At 43.1% G+C, this 24,037-nt stretch overlaps 1 protein-coding gene across 1 annotated transcript in view; it reads left to right on the top strand.

The window, feature by feature from the left end:
* LOC117550228 (MAGUK p55 subfamily member 7-like) overlaps nt 1-24,037 on the top strand; it is a 140,177-nt gene that overhangs the window by 49,489 nt on the left and 66,651 nt on the right. The window contains 2 exon segments of the mRNA XM_034222613.1: nt 8,470-8,588; nt 18,388-18,465. Of these exon segments, the coding sequence (XP_034078504.1) occupies nt 8,470-8,588; nt 18,388-18,465 (197 nt within the window).

The following is a 24,037-nucleotide window of genomic DNA, read 5'->3' on the forward strand; positions in this document are numbered from 1 at the left end:
TCAACATTGTCTTTCCAATGAAAATTGAATTGACCGCCCACTGCTGTTCCACATGTGTTTAAACATTTCTCTTTATACTTGGATTCACGTCGGTATTAACTTGCCCCTTTTTTTAATGAGGGTTGCGCAGTAATGGTAGTTCGCTGTCTGCAGATGAGGAGCTTTCTCGATTGCTCCTAACGTCACCTCTCTTCCATCAGACGTTACAACATCTGGTTTATGCCATTCAGAGGTCAGCGAGCCTCCTGCAGTGAGAGTGGGTGTTTGCTCCTTGTAGCCCCATTTCCTCCCTGCTTCTGCAGTTATGCGATTGCAGTTTTGTGGTAGATGGCTCGTTTGTGGGGGAGAGTTAGAACGGGGGGACATTGGAGATTTAGAGGCTAAGACATCAGAAAGAAAAGCTAGAGTTAAATCTCTTTTGGAAAGCAGGGGACCAAACCTCGCAATCTCCAGTTTCACTTGTTTGATGCTTGCTTGCTCACTTTTTCAAGAAGTCAAATTGGAACTTATTAGAACTAACACATACCACTTTCGATTTGGAATTTTATATCGTAGATCCGGGTCCTTCATCATCCCAAAACACTTCCCCGTAACAGTCCTTTCATTTTTCATCTTTTATAAGCTTAGTTTACTGATGATTTAGGGTTAGGGTTTTGGACATGCATAGGTCAAGATTAAAGATCATTTAAAAGTTTGACTTGTGAACTAGCTAGGGGAGCACATCAACTGTTGTGTGTACTGTTGTGCTTGTACTGTAGCATTAACAATACTAATTACATTAACATTTATTTTTCCCTGATTCAAACACAAGTTTACATTTCAAATGAAAAGTGACAACCCCAGTGTTAACACAAACACAACAGTATTTCCACTAGTGCTTGCAGAAAAATCAACGTTTAGATATTGCAGATTAAGTGGTATAAGCCGATACATAACAAACATTTGGAGTCTAGCAATTAAATATGTTTGAGTTAATTTACAAACGGTGCATAGTTCGATATTCAGAGAAAACTAAAAAGCTATAAAACATCTATGTCGGTAGATAGTCGATTGAAAAAACAGATCCTTATGGTCAGAGATGTTTAGAAAAATAAATCATTCAATAGTTATTATCAGAACTATCAAGAATTTGTAACAGGCTTAAAAATCTAATAGAAAAAATGTGTAGTTATTTTCAAAGAAAGCCTTAATTTATTTGTATGAACTCTCAAGAACTTATTATTATTTAAGTTAATAATTTAATTGGATATATTAAACTTTGGCTCCCAGCATTGTTTCTCCTACTTTATTTAGTGAACTGGATGAACATTGGCTAATTGGCTGTGGTTTCAAATCAGTTGGTTTTGACTGACTGGCCTGCCCAATACCGCAGCTGAGTGAACTGTTGGCTGACAAGCCCCCCATGTGCCATAACAGTCACTGCATGGTGCCCCTTAAACCATAAACCCGTAACCAGCTCTAATCCTCGCGCACACACTCTGGAGCAGGCACTTCTAAAGACCCGATGCCCTTTTATTAACCTTATTAAAGTTAACTGTGTTATTCCAAGCCGTACCTGCGTGTTCTATCAAGGTTTATGGCCCCTGCACAGCATTTAAAGATAAGGGTGATTCAGCCATGCACAGCTGCGGAGGAGGTGGGCGACACTCGCATGAAAGACTACACATGGAAATCTTGCGAAGGGACAACGCTTTTACCAGATACACACTAATAACTTGCTAGCTGCATGTGTGCATGTTTGTGCAGGAGCGATAGATGAGCGATTCCAGCCATCCTCTTCTCTGCAATCTTGAACACCCCCTGTTGGAAAACCTGATGGCTCTATAATGATACTGAGTAATGAGATGCAGACATTTCTATGGAGAGGCTCTTTGTAACTTCTCTACATTATGGCATCCACATATGTCTACGTAGAGCAAATGCTTACATAGAAACACAAATCCTGAATGATATGAGTGATATGATAAGAATATGGCCTCTGTCAAGGTTAACAGATTTTCTTTCCATCGTGATATTGAAATCAAGAGCATCTGGAGGACTTTGCCTATGTTGGGTGGATGGCGTTCCTCTGGGAGCTCCCAGCCATTTGTCGTGGTCCTTGGCCCGCAGCCGGCTCTGTGCCGCAGTGATACAGCACCAAAACACAAGGATTTGTTGCCACTGGAAGAGATCCCTGTTTCCAGTTACATCAGAACTAAAATTTCCACATAATTTTAGCAAAAAAATAAAAAAACTCAGTCAAAGGAAACAGATGTAAAAGAAAGAAATCAAGTGAGTGCGACTGAGAGTGCGGAATGATGACTTTTATTTGTTTTGAATTCGAATAATTCTTTCTCTATTTGTTGAGGTAGGATGACATCCTCCGCTGTTCCCATCCAAAGCACACAGGCTACTAAATCGGTCATTGGCTGGCAGGACATGCTCACTTTCATTAGAAAGAACCTGTAAACAGCTTTACAGACCATGTTCTCTGTTTGACAATCAAGCATCGGGCTTTTGAGTTATAGCTCATGAGAGTGAGAAAAGGAAAGATTTAGAGTGTAAGTTGTAGAGTGCCATTATTAATATGTGATCAAAATGAAGCCTTTCTGCTGGTCTTGGCAAATCTGCCTCTGATATCCCTGGAAGACTTGCTTGAAGTAAGTAGCTGGCCACGGCTTTGGACAGAACATGCAGGCCTCTGCCAGAGAGTCTGCTGCTGCTCTATTGCCACAATAAGCAGAGGTGGCAGGTCATTTGGAGGCGGCTAACTTGTTGTGGCTTCTGTGTTTTGTCCACCATGTAAGAGCACATTTAAGCTTAGCTGACATGAGCTCGGACAAACAACGGCCTTTCATCTCTGTTTTGAAAAAAAAAAAAGTTCTGGATGGCCACTGCCAAACCCGGACTTTCCCGCAGACTTTAGTACCTTCCATCCTGATATTCCAACAAACACTACACTGGAACTCTGCTCTACTCTCCACCCTCGACATCTCATATATCTGTCTTCATCCCCGATAGTATCTCTGTCATCATCGTTCTGTTTGCCCAGGTCTTCCTAATTGTTTGTCTTTCCTCCATGTTGAATTTGTTTGCCTCTATATCTTTCTTTACGTTATATATCACTTGCGAGCTTTCGGGGAAGTGGGGTCGAAGGCAAGTTTAACTACTCAGACCTGGACAAGAGACAGAGTTTTCTAAAAGTGACTTTACTCCAGCCGGGTTGCAGGTGCTTCCACTCAAGCCTCACTTGTCCGCAGTGTGATTGGTAAAACCGTTGTAGCTCAAAATACTGCTGGCTGCTGACGGATCCCGTAGACTATATGCATTCAATTATGTTGATTAGGCTTGTACTTTTGTCCTGAGCTCTGTTTTCAATGTGCTGACAGCCCTTTGAAGTCTAAAGGTGTGACGAAGAATGGAGCAGTGTATGGGCGAGGCACACACGTGATATTCAATGGCATGTTGAAAGTAAGATGAAATCAAATAAATGCCTTTTGAAAAGCTTGGCCTTCCATGGCTTTGAAATGCATCTTTGATAAGGTCCTGTAACTTGGATTCCTTTTCCTCCCCCCCCCCCCCCTCCTGAACGAGGCATGATCTCAGCAAGGGCCACGGGTTCTTTATAGGCCCTGAAATGACACACATCCAGAGTTCAGCCTGCGGTAGTGAAACAGTCGATATATGATCGGAGGGACGGTTGATTGCACCTGGACCGGCCCACTGTACTTGCTGAAGTCATTTTTCCATGCCTCGGAGCCCCAACTAACATTTTGCAAAAGCCACACAATCTTTTTTTTTTTACCCCCTCCAAAACGAATAAGACCGTGATTCTGAAATATCATTGAAGATGGGCACTGTCCCCTGATCTTTTTTTAATGTGTTTTGGTCTTTAGAACTGGCAACGAGACACTTGTGGGCTTTAGCACAGATTCCCGCTGTTACGTTCATAAAATAGCTCACCACGCTCTTCCTCTGTCCACTACAGTAATATCCCATAAGAACACTGCTGAACTCATTGTAGGTGATGTTAAAAGATCACAGCGTCTGCTCAGCTAATTCATCTTTCAATACTAAATAATTGTACGTCTGGTTGGCAATGTCGCTACAGTCAAATGCTCACTTAATCCATATAACCAATGTCCTCCCTGATATTCCATTCTCCTACATTGTACTTAGGTTGAAAGGCGTCAGGCGCTGGTAGTCCTCAGGACAGAACAGAAGCTCTTTGGGGGCCGTGGGCTGATGACATATCAGCTCAGTGTTGGCTGTGAACAAGGACCCCTACACACTTCTCCTTTTGTTTGGCACTCCACTCGGGTTAAATCCATCTTCCCACCCACTGTCAGTCTAGAGTTTCTCCCATTGGACCAAAATGTGTTTACATTAGTGCAAGAGTCATCATCGCTGTAGTTTGTTATTTCTTGCTGTTGCAGAGAGCCATCAGCCCCAGTTCTTCTATGCTGTTTCTTTGCCTTTTTTGTCTTTGTCTTCTTCAGTATGTGTATCTCAGATATTGTGTTCCTTTTGCTTTAATTAGTTGCCCTCTCTGCTCTCCGTCTGCCTTCTCTAAGCTTTAGGCAGCCTTTCCTCCTCTCTAGGACGGAGAATAAGGAGGTAAATCAAGATTTGAGTGGATTAGGCTTCAAAGTCTGCAGCTGCTTCTCTTACCGCCACCCCTGTCTGCAAATGGCCCCTTGCACGTTCACAATGCCATTATTGTATTGAAATATTGTCCTTCTAAGAAAGCCCCCACAAGTTGTCACAATTCTCTTTCTCCCACAGTCTGGTGATCCTCACAACTATCGTGCCTCTCTATATGTTCCTGAAAGATATATGAGGGAGGTCAATAACTCATTCGGCACACGGGAGAAAGTGCAGGGGAAAGAAATTGAGTCGAAACCCAACGTTCATTTCCTGTATTCGAAAAAATTCATTTTCACCAGGCAGACAGACAGTTTGTCTTTCTGTCTTTAGTCCAGTTACAAGCTGAGAGTGGGGAGTATTCGTGCTGTGCAGTCCAACATGTAATGTTATGGACACACGTATACGTTTGTCTCCCAGAACATGTTGCATATCGTAGCATTTGAGTAAAACATTGGCAAAGTTACAGGGCCAAAATTAACACTCTGTGTTGCTAGATTAATCCCTGTAATTTCCTCATCTTGCACTGCTCTAAAAACCCTCCAAGGTTGTTGACCTATGAGACTAGCAATTTGACTCATATCATGTTTAATGCATTTCATTGTCTGGGATTTTGTTGTTGTAGTTTTACATAAAAGGAATCTGAGCAAAACACTGTTATTTTCTGTAACCGCTGTTGAGGTGTGGGCGTGAGAGGGGAAGTGCTGTTTGGCAGTTACAGTAGAGTGGTCACTTCCTCCGTACCGGAAGCTTCGAAGGCTCTGGCCTCTCCAATTTCTCTGCAGACTGTTTCGGCCACCCTGTGCAACATCATGCCGGTCTTCAGGACCACTGGGTTGGTCCAGAATAGTCCGGCCAAAACAAATCAAATGAATCCAGACCAGCCCTGCAAGAATCGGTCAAACCTTTAGTGGTGAAGGGTTGGCGCAATCATGTTCCCTTTCTTCTTTTTCTTTCCCCCTCTCTCATTTTGTCTCCCACTGTCTGTGCTGGACACGGTTTCTGATGTTACAGAACCATACATGTGTCCATACATCTGGCCCTGGATTTAGTTCTCTTTCCACATTTTATAGTGTCCACATGCAGGGATTTTACCACGACTGTGGTTGCACGTTGGCTCATTTCCTTTCTCTCTCTCTTTCTGCCTACATGTCTCTTGCTCGCTTGTCCGCCCATACATTCTTACATTTAATTTCAGCTTTGCAGAGTCCTTGTTTAGTTCTTGGCCTCTCTACAGTTCTTTCTGTTGTTGTTTGAAACTGAGTCACCTTTGGTTCACTGGGTTCGGCCTGACATAGTGACCCCAGGAGGCGAGCACAGTGGTAGCTTTCTCTTTTTTCCCCATTATGTAATTATTCCTGATACACTCATGGAGCTGATGTGTTTCCCATAATGTGCTATTGGCGCACAACACACAGCCTGTTTAGGTTTTTACAGCGTAAATAGGAAGGTATTGTTGTCAGAAGAAATAAAGAATTTAATAAGTGAGAGTGTAGACAGGAGACTTTGCACCTGGGGAGAATCATGCTTAGGGACTCTCACTCTCGCCTTCCATCCCTCGCTCCCTTCATCCACTCCTACTGGTATCTCAGCGCTGCCAATAGTAATGACATTACCATATCTCTTCCCCCCACTCTCACCGCCTTTCCTACACCCCTCACCTCATCCCATGTCTCTTTAAATCTTTTTTTATATATATTATGTGAGATGTTCTGTTGGGAGTTCCAAGTTGTAAATGATTTGAGGGAGCCAGCTGCCCTCAGGCAGGGCTTGCGTTAGCTAAAAAGCTACAAAGTTTCTGGTGATGAGGACCCCAGAACCAGGCGTCGGATGATCACATACCAGGGCAGATATCACACACCCAGCTTGAGTAAAACTACGGGGGGCTAAGTAATGACAAGTGCACATGTGTTGTGCGTAAACCTTCTCTCTTGTTCAGTGGCTTTTCCTCTCCTTCTTTCTTAACCACAGAGCTGCTGTTGGAGCAGTGAAGTATGAGGCGCCAACACTGCACGGAATCGGTGTTGCGAGCTGGAGAACGGGGCAGGATATGATCTTGATGTATCCTGTGCGTTTACTCAAAGATCACTTAAACCCCAAATCACCTCCAAATGGAAAGCAGAAGGTTGAGAGTGGCAGATGACACTCCATCTATCTGACTGCCCGGCAGCAGGGGCATTTGACATGAGCTAAAATAGTCAGCCGTGGCTCTCCCGCCAAGGGGTCTGAGCTGCCAGCACACACTTTCTCTAACCCAGTCGGAACGCCCGCCAGTTCAGTCAGCCAGTCATTCATTCAGCCAACGACGTCAACCATTGTTTTCAATCAATCATTTTCAGCTACGAATTACTCCAGTTGTGTCTGTGGTGCCTTTTCCCCCTCCCTCCTTCCTCTCCTTCCCTCTGTCCTCTGATGAAAGACGTTCTCAAGAGAGGTAGCCAAGCCGCTCAAGTTTGTTTTGACGTTTCGATGGCTCCGCCGTGAACGTGTTTAGAGTTCCTTCACATGATCAGTAGTAGTTCAAAGACGTTTAAGCACCGTGTGGTTGTGTTTGAATCTTGGGGGGCCTTTTCTGGTGCATTTATAAAGGGGTCTTTGATGCATACAAGCCAGCTTGACTGCACTCGGTACGGGCCTGACCTTTAACGTATCCCCTGGCTTAGTGGATCACAACCACCCTGAAGACCAGAACGGAGCAACAAACAAGTATCTGCTACTTCTCTCCATCAGTTTTGCTCCAGGACTCTGTTGTGTTTGGAACACACCCCGCTCACTCGCTGGTTTTGTGCTCTCCCTCTCTCTCTGCTGAGTGCTTCAACTCCCTTCTGCTTAATCTTGAAACCATCAGCTCCCCAGTTTTGCTGTGTATAAATTGAATTTGAAATAGCAATTTATTTTATATGCCAGGTCAGTAAACCCCAAAAGAGCTGACAGATTTCAGAAGGTTTTGTTTTGATATAATTCACATTCAACTACGGGGACCAATGGACCCTGTTTCTCTCACTGTCAACAACAAACCTTGCTATGGTGATGACTTGATGACATAGGCCTGCATAAATGCAAATGTCCACTGTCCTTCTGAGCTCATGACATCAACTGGCTGGGAAAGAGACCGGCCACATCTGCTTAATTCACTATCCTCCAAATTCAGTGCAAAACGTTATTTAAGAACATTTAAAAATCCCTTTTTTCCTTTAAATGTGCACAACAGCCACTTAGATTTCAGCCTGATATTGTGCGGAACTTCTCTTTAGCAAACACAACTTGATTGTTTGCAGGCAATAAGGATGCGTTGCTTGAAAGCCTTGAAATATATGTGTTTTATTGATATATCAATCAATCAATGTTTATTTATATAGCCCAATATCACAAATGTTACATTTGTCTCAGTGGTCTTCACAGTGTGTTCAGAATATCAGTATGACAATACAAAAAATAATAATAATAAAAAAATTTTTTAGCATTGAACCTTTCAACTAATCAATAGGTGGACTTTTTAGATGCCTAACGAGGAGTTTGTGGAGTTGTTTCTGATTGGAGACGGCAGTGTTCCTGAAACAACAGGAAAGGCTGGGACAATGGTGGGAAGCAGAGGCTGGGGGTGAAATGCAATATTGCCTCTATGTTTCCTTTTTACTTCCAGTGACCAGGAGAACGGCGTGTTTGTCTGTATTTCTGGGCAGACCACCCATAGAAAAAACTGAGGTGTATGTGTGTGACAAAAAAAACCTATTAAGGTGAATTCTTACAATTGCATGTGTTGTCTTGTCTGTCTATGTATCTGTCATTCTGCACACTATGTTCCTTTACCACATTCTGACTCTGTTTCCTCTTCCCCGTCCGCAGGTCTGTACGAGCTGCTGGCCGCTCTGCCCTCTCAGCTGCAGCCCCATGTCAGCCGTCCTGAGGACAACACCTTCCTCCAGGACATGTTTGGGGAGCGCAGCCTGCACTCGCTGATCAAGGTAAAACAAAAATCCTCCAACCTTTTTTTTTGGAGTCATGTGTTTGCTTAGTGATTCAGTTAAGATGTGTTTCAGTTTTAATAGCCACGTTGCTAATGCTAGAACACTGCAGTTGTCAAAAGGGACATTCGTATCCATCATAGTGTAGAACATTATTGCAAATCATGTGTCCTTTAACTACAATGTAGTTGAATTCACGTCCTTTAATTAAATGTGTGAGATTTCTCTTATCATGTGCAATTTATTTAAAATAATTATATCTGGAAATTCTTACTCAACAGACAGAAGTTCCCTTCACTGCAGAATGCAAAAAAAATGCAAAAATGAGGTGGATTCAGATAAGCAGACAAAATGTGTCTTTTTCAAATCATAGTAATACATCAAAAAATATGAAATGGTCGGGGGGTTGTTAGAGCCTCAGGCTAGACAGACGATATATGTCTTGACACAGGATCTGGAACCCCATGAAATGTAACTCTGTCTCTGTTACCCACCTTTACAGTCACATCCTTCCTATCGCGGGGTGGGACAGAATCCAAACTCCATCTCCGGCGACCCCCGGCCTTGAGCCGACCTCTCCTTTTCACATAAAAACACACGTTTAAAAATACTCAATTCGGCTTTATTCAAACTCTTTCCGTGCGGTCTCATTCATACATTACTTCGTTTATTGTCATTCCAACAGTCTACCCACTCAGATCTTCTAACTCTTTCTCTGCCAGCGTGAATTGGCCTGTGGTCCGATGAAACTGTAAAACTAGATAGCTGCAGCGTTTAGGGAGAAGATGAGCACACTTGATATCTTTATACAGTACGCTGGCAGACAGGCCGAGGTAATGAATGTAACACATTCTGTCTGTCTGCCCCAGTCCCATCTTCACTTGGGGTTTCTCTGCAATCGGCAGCCAATCTCTTTCTCCTTCTACTGTAAAAAGGAACAGGAGGGCTTTTGTACTTTAAACCAGCTTGTTTGTCAGTCACTATTCAAACCACTGCTTCAGATTTGTTTCTCTAGTTCACTGATGTAATGCTTTGCTGTCAATTTACATAGAAAACACTCATTGTTAGAGCTACAGCTAACGGTATCCCCTTGTTAATGGTCTCCATTTTAAAAGAATGCCCAACTCTATTTTCATATGCTGGCTTGATATATTTCCCTCTTTGGTGGTCTCCCTTTCTCTCCAGCCAGAATCATTATGTCACAGAGACAATTGAGAGAGAAAAATTGAAATAATTTTCATCCCCTCCCTTTTTAAGAAATATTTTCTGTGTAAGCATGTTTGTTCAGGATCCAAGGTTGTTATGCGCAAATGTGAGCGTGTAAAAGTGCTCGAATTATGGCATACCTCAGACTCTGGAGAAAAACCCTGATGTCAGGACTTTAGGAAACCAGAAGGATTTTATTTGATGCCTGGATTGTTATGGATGGCCAAAGAATAAGGCCTCTTGAACATGGATAATGATGGGCAGGGCCTGCGCATGTTCAGGCTCTCATTCTGGCCGGCCCCAAAGAAAACACTGCTTAGTGTGGGGCAGATAGAATCATGCTAATGAAGGTGGCATTATGTTTCAGGGATATTTAGCCAGGCATAAGGGTGGAGTGCCCAATTTACCTAGCCCTCTAACCACTCCTGATTATACCTAGGTAAACTTTCAAGAGGAACATAAAGGGGAGAACGTGTTAGTGCTGTTGAAGCAAAAGTGCATGACAGGCTCTTTACCTGATGTGTTGAAAGCTATGCACCAATGGCTTTTTGAAATATTTTTGGAAAAATGTTATAGGCTGCACATCGGCTCTGCTGTCCATTGAGAATAATTCAGAATACCTTTATTCGTTCAACAGAGGGGAAATGTACATTGTTACAGCAAAAGTGAAGATATAGACAAAACAACTAAGCACTATTAGATAAAGGAAGAATTGATGAGAATTGGATTCTTAGATACTGAATATGTGAAGGAAACCCAAGACCAGAGGGATTAGATAACCCATCGGCCCTAGGATCCCCTTGGAAGTCTCCGGTGGAGCAGGAGAAATGAGCTAGGTAGAAGTAGTTAGATCATGGAAGCAGTTGTCCCTATTCCATCCTGTTCTTTTTGTTTTTGTTTGAACGGCCTTAGGAAGCCCAACAAATTGAGCATTTTTAGGGTTAAAAGCTGAAATATCAGGTGTAAGTGTGTCCAATGAGTGTGTGGATGAAAGAACAGTTTAATGCTAAACCCAACTCCCTGTGTGCCGTCCTGAAATATGAATACAACTTTGTTGCGTTGGAAAGGCGGTGAGAGTGGGGGGAAGAGATATGGTAATGTCATTACACTGAACGTTTCTCACATTGGGCGCCATCTCATTACGGTTCCGTAGTTATAAGTTAATGCAGCTAATTCACCCAATTCACTTTTGTTACTGTAGCTGCGAATATTATACAGTTATCTGGCTACCGCAGCCACAAAATGATGAGTCATTATAGCATCAAAGAACCACATTTTCTCACCACAATGAGCCCGTTTTCGAACCTATTTTCGTATTCTTCCTTTTTATTCAATGGAGAGAAACCGAGCTGCTTTTAGCGTCTCTTATCGTTAACGTGGAGGCATAAGTGGAAAGTGCCCCGCTCCAGACAAGCAGAACTATGTGTTTCCTCTGCTTTCTACTTGGTACTGAGATGTGAGCCAGCCTGTCAGCTAGTGAGCCAAACAGAGAGACAGGCTGACTTTGAAACACACACAGAAGAACAGAACAACCATCTCGCCTTACAGCTAAGACCAGCACTCAGACCCAACATTCAGGTGAACATGGCTAACGTCAGTGGCACACCATTAATAAAAACCTTAATTGTCCCCTTCCTCTTAAGCCCCACCACCAAATCTCTACAGGTTCCACCTTATATTCCACAAGGCTGTGAAGGGGATACTTTGGGAATGGCTAAACAGCAGAGAGAAAACACACACATCATGTTAATCTGACAGGCCCGGCAACCCAGGTCTCTCATATGGAAACGCTCAAGCCTCACCTGGGTAATTATGAAGCATCGGTTACTGGTCAGTCTGTCTGGAGGGACAGAGAAGTACCAGAGGAAGAGGTGTCAAAGATGGAAAGAGAGACCATAAAGAAGAAGACCTACATGAAGACCTTAATCAGACTTAGGTTCTTTTTGTCTCTCCTCACCTGTCCTCATCAGATAGTTGGGAGAGCCTCTCATGTCCCTCCTAATCCTATTATGTCACAAAGACGAAACAAATATTTTCTAATATCATCTTTCAGCAGGTCCCGGCTCCCAAGTTCGCCTCATTTTGCAGACCGGTGCGCCATCAGTGCTGACATGTAATGCGAGTGCTGGCGCGTATAGCTAGCATGGCTAAACGACGCAGACAGTTCCCCTCGTTTCAATTAAAGGGAGTTACTAAAGTGTGCTTTCTCTAAATTCCACCACACTCACTGTTCCACTGCCAAGTTCCAGCTCAACAAAAAGCCACAGGAAATATAATACAATATTCAATTTCCACCTGCCTCAGGTGGGGCTCTCCTTAAAGACCAAGTTTCTGTCAGCAGGCCTTTAGCCAGGCCTCAAGATCCCTCATTTTGTGGTCAGTCAGTTTTCCCTTAAAGTCAGCTTCTGTTAGTTGCTAATAGGCTTGGCACTTGCCACATTGTAACACAGCAACATTGATGTGGGCTTGCCAGTTTGTTCTTCAGTGCTACGGGCCTTTAACGACATGTAAAGGTGCTGCAGCTAACGCTTGTACCCAGATGGAAAGTTTCAGCTATTTATGGTAAATTAGCTCATTTTCAGACAAACTGGACTGTATTCCTTGAGTACCAGACTTGGTATCCCATGAATAACTGGATCACACTCTAGGTAGCCTTCCAAGTTGTATGACTCACTCTGTAATGTCCGTCCACTCTTGTCCTTGACAGCAACCATAGACTTGCTCTTTGGGCAGTTATCTTAACCTTTCTACTACTCAAAACATGACGTGCCCCTTGCCAGGCATTAACCATGAAGATCAGTCCTTTAAGCCTCACACCCTGTACTCAGAAGAAAAAAAAAACTGGCTAATTGTCTCTGGTTCAAGTCTAAGCCTGTAAACCTATACCACCTCAGAGATCCACTTGTACTGTCTGTGGTCCTCACGTCCTGCGCACTCTGAGGTCTCTATTTATTATTCTGGGGGAACAGGAACCCTCGTGAGGAGTTGAGCAAATACCTTCAGGCGGCTTTCAAAAAGCGAGCTTCTATCCTTAATAATAAAATGATATTAATGTTCATACATCTATGTGTACATTCTTCTATTCTTATTCGGTATGGCAGTGATTGCAAACTTAAGAACTCTGCAATTTGTTGCTAGAAAAATCTTCTTTCTGACACAAGCCAGGTGGTTATTTACAGTTTGAAAACCTCCCCTCCCTTGCAATGTTTTACTCTGCGCTAAGGCTACCTTCTAAATATTTTTCTAGAAGTTTAAAAGTCGAATACAGCATTAAGTCAAAAGATCATTCTTAATCTCCACAAACAAGCTCCTTTGAGTTGAGCCAGAAGAGCTAGACGAATAGACGAAGGATGAAGCCAAAGGGAAGGTTGTGATAGGGACAGAGGTAAAGAGGGAGCAAGCTTCTTAGTACAGCAGACAGATTGCAGTATGGCCATTTGACTGCTGAATAAAACTTTAAAATCATTCAATTGAACCGTGTCTGGACTCCTGGAGCAATGGGGGGAAAGTGAAAATGAGAGGAGGTCTAAAGATACACTAGCCCCCATTCTATCAGTCAAATGTCCATATTGGTAATCAAGGAGAATCTCTGGAGGGATACCACAACCATTATTCCAGGTCACTTTGGTTGACCCCGATTCCGTATGTCTAAGGAATAAAAAGGACTCAAAGTGAAACCAGAAGGTTTAGACGATACGAAGCCAATCTTAATGGGACATGGAGAATACGAGCAATACGCAGAATATGGAAAATTAGGTTCATAGTGCCATATAGTGTATTTATCACTCCCATATGGCCTGAGAACTGCCTGCAAACACAAAAGGCTCACCTGGAGCTTTTAAATAGTCTTCACAATTTGTATATATTGATTTGACTGCCTGAAAATAACTCAAATCAACCTGATTTAGTAAGTCAGATGCATTTGTCCTGGCTTTATGCCCTTACATATTCAGAATACTTTTCCTGAACGAATAGCTGCTATACTTCACATGAATGAGTCTCTAAATTGATCGATGCCACTTCACTTGGTGATGTTTTTGTAAAAGTTGGAATTTCAGCTGTGTCTCAAGGCGGTCGTCGTATGTAGACAAGTATGACTGTGTCCTGCACTGTACTGGCTTCAAAACATACAGAGCGTCTATGGAGGTGTGTCTGGGGCCTCTCTGCTCATTTTCCAAGCGCTCCAGGAGGAAATGTATCCTCTATCTAAGTGATGTGGCTGTCATGACTTTTGGCCAGCTGCCTTGGTCTCTCTCTGTCTCGTCCTCTGTGTCCACTGCTAGCTCTTAATTACCTGTCACACTCTCCAGGCTTTTTCCACAACAAATGAGAGGCAAGCTTTTTTGCCAAAACTGCTCTGTATGGGGTCTTGGTAAAGGACAGGTAGATTTAATAATAGCGCAATAATGTGAGGACATTTGCCCATTAATCAGTAGATGACCAAGTGTCCTCAAGACCTTCAATGCTCTCCCAGGTACCCGTTTCAGAATTAGAATAATTTCAATTGGCCTGATTATAATAAATAAAGTTCATCACATTTATGTGGCAGGGGGTGCATACTGACAAGATCTTAAACTCTTGCCATGTAGAAATTGACATTGACAGAAGAAAATGCTGAAAGCCTTGGCATACCTTCCTAATTACTGGTGTGTGGTTTATCCATCTAAATAAAAATCTACATTTTTGTAGATCAACCACCAACATGGTGGTGGATGGTACTGTCATCTGCAGGATTTATTCATAAACAACAGCTCAATAGCCAGGATCTGATGCCCTCATACCAGGGGATGAAGCCAGTTCTTTGTAAGCTAACCTACCGTAACAGAAGAAAATATATTTTTTCTCTTTTCCCTTGAAGTAAACATATCATTTCACAGCTATTCCAGCTGCAACCCTGCACGTCTGCCTGTAATTCCCCCTTCCTGTCTCCTTAACTTGATCTACTGTACCATGCCACGGTGCCTTGACAAGGTGTTCTGGATCTGACCAAGAGATCGGACCCTGGTGGATCAATGAAGGCCTGATATTAGATCCTCTATGGTGGGTTGATATAGAAACAGGAGTGGAAGAAAGGTTGTCAACCCTAACTGGTCCGACCTGAAGTGTTCTGGGCAGTGGACATTAACCAGAAGCCTTGAGCCTCTTTGCAGAACTTGAAAACAGAAACACTATACAGCGCTGTGATCTCCAGACCTCTCTTTCTCCTTTCTCCATCTATCAAACCTTTGCACTTTTGCACGCTGTCACCCTCCTTCTGTGCCAGACATCGGTTGCTGTATTGTGTCTGAGTTGATGTTTGTAAGGTAGCTTTTTAACCCGGCTTTATTGATACCTACAGTATATGTTGAGACTGAGAGCCTAGGATGTTGCATGTGCTTTAATCATGAAGAGAGCATACATACAGATTCAATTGCTGAGTTTTAATACTAAGGGTTTCGGATCCTTTACCTTAACAGTGATCCTTAGCAGGGGTTGGAGCCCCTGTCCAAAGATGATGAAGATGGATGCTATGTTTGTTTTCAAGTCCATCCTTGTTGGAATTCTTTCATATCAATTCTTACCAGTGTCGGTTTTTTTCTTTTAAAAGTTGTTGCTGTGTGTATTTTAAGCCTGCAGGGTATTCCTGGAAGCAAACACAACTTAGTCTGAGGCCTCTGTGGAGACAGCACTCACACTGCTCCTTTTGTAGCATTTTTTTCTTAAGCTTCAGTGAAGGTGCACATTCATTCATCTTTTCTCAGCTCCTACTTCAGGGAGCTTTCCTCCCTGTTTTGTAAGCATTTGGATCCTGTCTCTACTGCCTTATTTTACATAGAAGTAGCATGCAATACATTTTTCATCTGAGAAGCTTCATAATCCCAGTATTTGATTTGGGTATGTGTCCAGGAATCAAACTCTGGTTTGTGCTAAAGCCTCTTTGGCTGTACAACACTGTCTCTCATGTTTTAATTTTGGGCCAGGCCACTTGGCATTGCTGCCTCACCAAAGGGACAGAGAACGTTTGGGGTAATGACTTTTAAATGCATTACTGCGTCATGGACAGGCACTTGGAAAGTGTCCTGAACTGTAAATAAAAGCATTTCAATCTTGCATTTGCTCACCACGCAAGGAAGAAATTCCACAGTAACTAAGTAAGTCGAGGTGGTGGAGCAACAACTACCTAAGCAGATGTCACTAGGACTGCGGTATGCTGGAGGGCTGAAGACACTGGCAACCTCACGTTTATTTCATCTGTTTTCTTACAAAGCTGATCAGGACAGATGAAGTAACCGGAGCTGCCTGACTGGCTTTTTACAGCCTTCTTTTGCAGACGGAGGAGTCAGAGCAAAGGGTGGAGTTGTTGGGACTTCATGAACAGTACAGAGTAATTGTTCAAATATGACGCGGTTATGTGAAATTAAACAGATGAGGATGAAAATGTCCAGGAAATGCCCTAGAGTGTCTGTCTTAAATGTGATGCCATAAAACATGGAACACACTGACAGCAGTTTAACCCAGTACCACTTAAACAGTGGAGTCTACTCAGGCTTATAAGTGCTGCATTCCCCTCTTTTTTTTTTGTATATCTGTCCCTTGCTTTATCTCTACTCATGTATATGTACCTGCACCTCTAATGAAGCCAATGTATTGCCTGCTATTTCCAACAACGTTTGTCTAACTTCCCTTCCAGTTGCAGCTTTCAGCGCTCTACAGCCGACTAACCATCTGCCTCCCTCAGGCCTTCAGCAGATTACGTCCACAACGCGCCTAATGCACCATGTTTTATAGCCGAGTAATGTGGGCTTTACACAGGGATTTGAACCTCTCAGCTGACCTTGAAACATGGCTGCTCTGTTGGCTGAGACACAGTCCTAACAGGTCATGATTTATCACGTGAGAGTGTGTGGATAAGTCAAGCTGAAAGGGCTGTTCTTGTTAAAGGCCAAACAGTTGAGCTGGAGTTTTCACGAACCATGAGGGGCGTACGTGTGCAAAGACATTTGACACACAGTTGCTCCTGCATTTTTCTCACCAGAAAACTCGCTTTTGAACACAAGCTATTGTGTCGTGATTGAGATCATAGTGGTGGATATCAATGACAACAAGAAAGATTCAAATTACCTTATCTGTACATTTTTGCTCAAAGAAGAAAGAAAAACATTTCCAGTGGGAATTCCATTAGAAAAAAGAGATGCTGTGATTGTGTCATTTTAAAGTATACACAGAGCTTCTAGTAGTTAAAACATGTTTGTGTAGCGAAGATGTCAGTTCTTAAACAGATGTTTTAATTGCACACAGCATCTGTAGCTGCTCGCAAAGTGACGGCAAACAAACTGCTTCTCATGTCTCTTCCTGTTCTACAAATTGATTCTCTGTCACACAGCTCCTTCTGTGTGTGTGTGCTCCCACATGTGTGAATTTGGCCCTTACAAATGACGAGTTGGCCCAGGGGCTTCTTCGTCACTCTCTCCCCAGCCACAGGGCCTTCTGTTCCACCATTGTGCTGGAATGCTGTGTGAGCCATCCAGCTGCAGGCTCCAGGACCGGGGCCCAGCTATCAGTCAGACCCGTGGCCTAGCTCCCCTTCACCCTGCTGGGCTGAGGAGAGACTCAGGAGTGGCTGTTGGGAGGATAGTCTCTGTTCTCTGATGGGACCTGACAGCAGCCTGTAGCCTGTCAACACATTCCTGCACAGCTGCTCTCTAATGACAAATTAAATTGCTGTAGTGTTTTTTCTGTGCACGTAGGCTGGAGCACAAGCACGTTCCCGCGTGTAGAAATAATTCCATCTCCGCTCCACGTATCAGTTTAAGTGTTTTTTGTGTGTGTAAATTAGTAAATGTTAACACAAGGGTCTGGCCTACTTTTCCATTTTAGTGATTCTCCAGAGACACATCTTTGTCTCTCAACAATGTGCAGTTGCAGCGCTGAGGCTGATAAGGAAATGTTTAGCCAATTTAACCAGACTGTTGAAATGATTTGGAATCCTCAGGCCACTGGGGCATATCAAATGCACGGTGGAAAACTGGATTGTTTGTACAGTGGCTAGGCGAGTTGAAATGCTTAGAAGCACTCTGTTGTGCTCGGGAGTCGTGTGTGTTGTGTGTGGGTGTGGTGTGTGTGTGTGTGTGTGTGTGTGTGTGTGTGTGTGTGTGTGTGTGTGTGTGTGTGTGTGTGTGTGTGTGTGTGTGTGTGTGTGTGTGGGTGTGTGTGTGTGTGTGTGTGTGTGTGTGTGTGTGTGTGTGTGTGTGTGTGTGTGTGTGTGTGTGTGTGTGTGTGTGTGTGTGTGTGTGTGTGTGTGTGTGTGTGTGTGTGTGTGTGTTTGTGTGTTGTGTGTTGTGGTTGTGTGGTTGATCTACTGTGTGTGTGAGCGAGTAGTACATGGTGCAGATGGAGGCTGTACATGTTTTCATATATGTGTGCTTGTAGCAGTGCACGTGAGTGTGTGTGCAGTCTCTGCTTACGCGCGCGTTTGCTCGGAGAGGCCTCGCCATGGCCTCTGCAGCCCAACATTGACCTCCCCTCTCTCTCTCTCTCTCTCTCTCTCTGTCTCTCTCTCTTTTCCCCCCCTTTTTTTGTCGCCCTTACTGATAAACGCAATCTGTCCTTTCAGATCCACGAGCAGCTGCAACTCTACGAAGAGAGCAAACCCGTCCCAGTTCTGGACAGCGCTGCTGCTCTGGCCCATGAAGTAAGTTCTTTTTTTTTTCTTTGGAAGGAAGGCTTCAATTTATCGCATATTCAGATGGTTGACACATGAAAGGGAAAAGCATCATAAAGTGTCTGAGTGGTGTTGGGCCTCTAAAAGGGATGATCATCATTCTTCTAAAAACATCTGAATAGGTTCAATTGGGTTTAGTTTTGGTGCATTTAAAAGCAACACAATATAATTAAGTTTCTGTACTCCAAAGTTTTCCTTTTAATTTGTCAACTGCCTAAACACACACTTTGTCTTCTCTGCCTTCCACGATCTGTCTAACTGTTTTGTGTTTGAAAAACAAAGCAAGCGTGATTTGCTTATACTCAAACCCACAGAGACTTTGTGAAGGCAGCGAGGTAGTCTGTCTTGTTCTGCTGTTCAACAGTTAGATGTTGTGCAGGTTGAGCTGAAAAAAACTTCACATCACAAGTGCGTCTTTATCTGTAACACACATACTCTCAACACCATCCCCAGTAGCGTGCAGTAGCCCTGGCACTGTTTGTCTTCTTTCACCTCTTACCCTGGAGTGAACTAAGACCTGTAACCCCTCAGTGCGTACTCACTTACTGTTACAATAACATTACAGCACCCCTCCTCTGCGCCCACCACCTACTTGCCCGCCCACTCGTCGCCCAAACATCTATCCATACACCACAAAATCGAAAATCCAGTTCTGCAAGAACAGGATCTATAATTTTCCCATGACAAAAATCAGATGCTTCTATTTCAGTAACAAACTGAAGATGGATGGGCGCGAATGACAAACTAGATATGATTGTGAAGTTACATCATATAAACATAAATCACAGCATGAGATATTCCAATTTAGAGAGACAGGAAGCAATGCTCATGGCGTGCATTCCCTCTTCATTAATGAACCTCTTAATGAGAAGTCATCACACAGACAAAAATAGTACCAACAACACCACTGATGATGATTTTCTTCCATTGGCCCTGCCGCTCTTGCAACCTGTGAAAGATATTACGTCTGATTTATTGAGCCAGTGTCCTGACATTTGTTTCAGTATTGTTCAACTCCGATATTTATTGAAAGCCAAGTGTACACATTCAAGTGCCCCGCTCACATCCACATGTGCACACACACACCTGTGTAAACCCAGGATCCAGCCTGGCACGGTCAGAGGAGGGGAGGAAAAGCCCTTTCACTGGTGTGTGGTTTTGTTTGAAATCCCCAGCTCTGTTTATTGTAATCAAAGTGCCTCCGACTATTCCACCCCTTCTAAAGATCCCGCAGCCATACATCATCCTAATTAGTGCAGAGTCAAGGGAAAGACGACCGCAACAGGGGCCGAAGTTTGTACAGTCAGTTGAGGTAAAGAACGAGGAGGAGGGAGACCGTCACAGAGAAAAGACGTGTTGTGGTCTCCAGTGGTTTTTCTGACCTTACAAGTGTCAGTGAAAGAGCCAGCAATGTTCCATCCTGGTAGGTTCGCACACACCAATGCAAATGATAGGAGTCCCAACCAGGACCCATAACCAAACCAGAATGGCCACGCTTAAATCTGTCTGTACGATATTCCCAAATAGACATTTTATTGCTCCATTTCTGGTTGTGTTTCTGTCCTACCCTGCGTTTAGTCTCGGCAAGGAACACCACTAACCAGATAACACCAAAACAAGAATCCTACCAGTAGCCAACAGAGTGGAAAGGACTGCTTCTGTTTCCTAAGACTTCACTCTGCTTCTTTATTCTGTGTTGAGAGGCCATACACTTCTCAAGAGACCCCCAACTATCAGCCTCCATCTTCCCCCTCCTCCTTGCAGATTTCCTTTCCCATTCTTTTTTGTCAAATTACAGACTTTCAAATGTATGCTTCCTGGTGAATGCCCCGCAAAGCGTCTCCTTGGGATTATCGGGTATCGGAATAAATCCCAGAGATGGTGTATCAAAGAGTCTCGCAGCACACCACAATCTTGAGACCCCCTCTCTTGGCTAGTCAAAAAAGCAATGTATTTTTAAAGCGGATTGTTTTTCAGCCGTGTCACCACTCCAAATGAACACTATTGAAGTGGTTGCTAAGGACTAGAGTGCAGCAGGAGAGATCTACAGTTAGATGAAATTCATTTTGGGCTTAGGTTTCGGGTAATGGAGGCTTAATTTATTACCTAACATAAAATGACACTTCAACCCCTGCCTGCCCCTGGCTGCACTGTCTAGCGCACACAGCAGGTGACTGCCACCTGCTCAAACAAACCGCTAACACCGGCTGAAACACGATCGATAACGGGCCCAGGGAACTAAGTGCTGTATTACAAACACATGAAGACATGTCGGGACGTGACTGCGCACAACACTTTTATGGATGCACGTGCATTTATTACCGCACAGTTTCTCCCCAGCCCTCATTAAGGATGAAATAGAAGCACTATTGCCTCATTGCGGAATGTAAGAATACCACTAACATTAATCAAAAGAGGGCAAATCAGTCTCACACGTGAACCAGCTCGATGTATGTCGATCCAATCAGTCTCTATCAATCGTGTTGAAAAGCAACACATGCTCTTGAACAGTAAGATGAATGCCAGCCCCTTGTTCCAGATCAGTGTGTCCATCGCTTGAACCGAGACTGTGGTGGCTGACTCGTATCCTTCCTACCTCAAAGCCTCCTTTTTCTCCTCTGGCCGGCTTCCCAACATCTTTATTCTCACCCAAATACGTGCTGTTACTTAGGAAGACCACTGGGTGCCATCAGAGGGCACTGTTCTATACATACTATAATATGTAGGAAAGAGACGGAGACTGGCAAACAGAGAAAGAGGGGGCTTTAATATAAATATGTCAGATTTGACTGTTAAGCAAATGATGGCGCCACAAGCCTTTGGTTGGTATCTTAAAATGTAAATAATATTTCTACCTTTATGTTAAATAACGAGTTTACTTAGTAGATAGTCAGGACTTTTCATGATCATTTAACCCAAATTGTGTATTTTTATTGATTATGACTCATGTTATAACTGGAAATATTACTCTTGCCGTTATAAAAGGTATACTAATTTATTTTACAAGTTCATTATCGCTCTGTGAATACAATCCTTGTAAATAAATAGTAGTTTACACACTAAATAGTAGTTTACACAAAATCTTCTTTTCTCTTAAAGTGTTAACAGTGTTCTTGCTTGAGAACGCTGGAGCTGTAAATAAGCACCTGTTAGGTATTATAATAAATAGAGCATCTTAAATAGTTCTGCTGATATACTGCTTGTATTCTAAGATCGACCCTATTGAAAATACATTTGGATGAAACAGCTTTTTCCTTTCAGACACTCTTTAAATGAGAGTGAAATTCATTGTATTCATTATTCTCTTTTTATGAATTTTTAAGCGAGTGAAAGCCAGTTATTTTTATACCATGATGCATTAAAACGTTTATTGGAACCTATAAAATATAATAATTGGAAAACATCTTTGTGCATGACTCTGTCAAATCAAAGCATAAAGCTGTGTGAGAATGGATTCACGTTAACAGATGCAATAATAATCAGTAAGACATTAAATAAAGTGAATTTCATCCATCATAAGAAATGCACGAGTGAGATCATACTTTTCTAAATAAACTCTTAGCAGGTTTAATGTTTAAATAAAACCACTTTACATAAGGTCAGCTTGATGTATTGGCAGCTATATATCAAAGCGGTGAGCCCTTAGTCTTTCAGGGTCAAGTGCGAGCTATAAACTGACATGCTGGGATCAAACTTATCCAAACACTGTCATGACATTTAACAAATGAAATAAACACAGTCTCAAAGGGGATCCAGCATCATTTGTTTTACCCCCTCCCTCTCTCTCTGTGAAGTCTGAGGACGGAAAATATGACTCCAACGTGGAAGCATGAAGGTGAAGAGCAGAGCGTGTTGTCAAACATGTCCCGTCTGTCCTCCACGCTGAGTTATGGGACAAGGTGCTTTAATAAGACAATATGAGGGACTGGAAATGTACAGTTCTCTGTCTTGCGGTGTCTCCCTCCCTCGCTGTAAACGACTCGGCGATGAGATGACGGATGGCGGTGTATCAGAGAAAGAGATTTTCCCTCACTAAAGACCCTGACCCCGACTCCTCTCTATGTCCACCTCCTCATTTTTTTCTCTCATTGATCACGTGGCTCATCTCTTTGTTTTGTGGCGCTTCTCCCCCTGCACATTTAGTTTTTTCTCACACTTCCTCAGTCTCCCTCCTGAATTTTCTATTATTTTGTATATTTGAAAAAAAGTGAAGTAATGCAGGGTTGACTGAGGTTCAGCTGGAGTAACCTTGACCACTGTGACTATTCATTAGCATGTCTTTCTCCCTTAGGGGGACAAAGCTAATGGAAATACTGAAAAGACCCCTCTCCCCAGGCAATAGCACATGTTACTTTCTTGGGGTAAAGTGACGCAGCCTCCTCCCTAACCCCTGTCTAACACTCGGCCCTCTGCCTTCACCCCGCCTTTACCTCTGCCTCACCTCTGTTGCTTTATTCCCGCTCCACAGGGGTCGTTATTCAAACAAACTGTCATCGTCTGCCTTAAAGGAGAGCACTGCGGTTGGAGAGGTTCCCCTGTTCTGCTTATCTGTTACGTGATGACATCAGAGGCACAAATTAATCTAAGGGTGCGTCTCATTTCGGTTATTTTTCATTTCCTCGCTCCTCGGGCTCGGTATCACCGGAAGTTGATTTGTCTGCGCCATCTTGAGTACCGTACCAGTGGCCTTATTTTTGCCGGAGGAGCGATAACGGAGGAGCGATAATCGAGGAACTACCAGACCATCCTCCGGTGAAATCCTCAGACACTCGCCCCGCCCCCTTACTGTATATCGCTCACTGATTGGACAATGCGGCGCATGCACTGATCTGGCTACTGTCAGACGATCAGCTGTGCGGCGTCCTCACAAACGGACGTCGCTTCACGTGACGCTCCGGAGGAAACGACGTCCCATTGCGCTTAAAACTCATTTCCCTGCTTCTCGTGGTTTCCTTGCGTCTCTCCATGCTTCCCTGGTGGGAGGGACTAGTCGCAGGGAAACGACGCAAGTGAGGGAAGCAAGGAATCCATTTAACCGAAGTGAAACGCACCCTATGGTTCTCCTCGCGGTTCTATCCAATTATTTTACCATTCACAATTTGTGTAGTGTTTATCGTCAGGTCAAGAAGAAACAAGTGTATTTTCTTTTATTCTATTGTTTTAGGATTTGTTTATACTTTTGATTTCATTATTCCAGCAATCACTTTTTATTTTTAGAACTCAAAATCACAAATATTGTCTTTGAAGTCTGCACAAAATATGACCTCTTCCACCCTTTGACTCCCAATTAGGAGAAAGACAAAAGGGACATGGTGGTTCAAAACAATACTTTAAAAAAAAAAGTTTTTAGTCAGTTTTGTATGTATATTTAGAAAAATTATACTTTGATGAAAGTCCCTTTTTTAAAGTGAAACTAATAATTATTTTCCTTGTGAATTAATCAACAAATATTTATTTAGATTAATCGAGTCACAGTCACAAACAAGATAGTTAATTAAAACAATTACTATCACTACTAATCAAATTAGTTGAAGATTATTTG

The sequence above is a fragment of the Gymnodraco acuticeps genome, unplaced genomic scaffold (assembly GCF_902827175.1).
Source record: "Gymnodraco acuticeps unplaced genomic scaffold, fGymAcu1.1, whole genome shotgun sequence".
NCBI lineage: Eukaryota > Metazoa > Chordata > Actinopteri > Perciformes > Bathydraconidae > Gymnodraco > Gymnodraco acuticeps.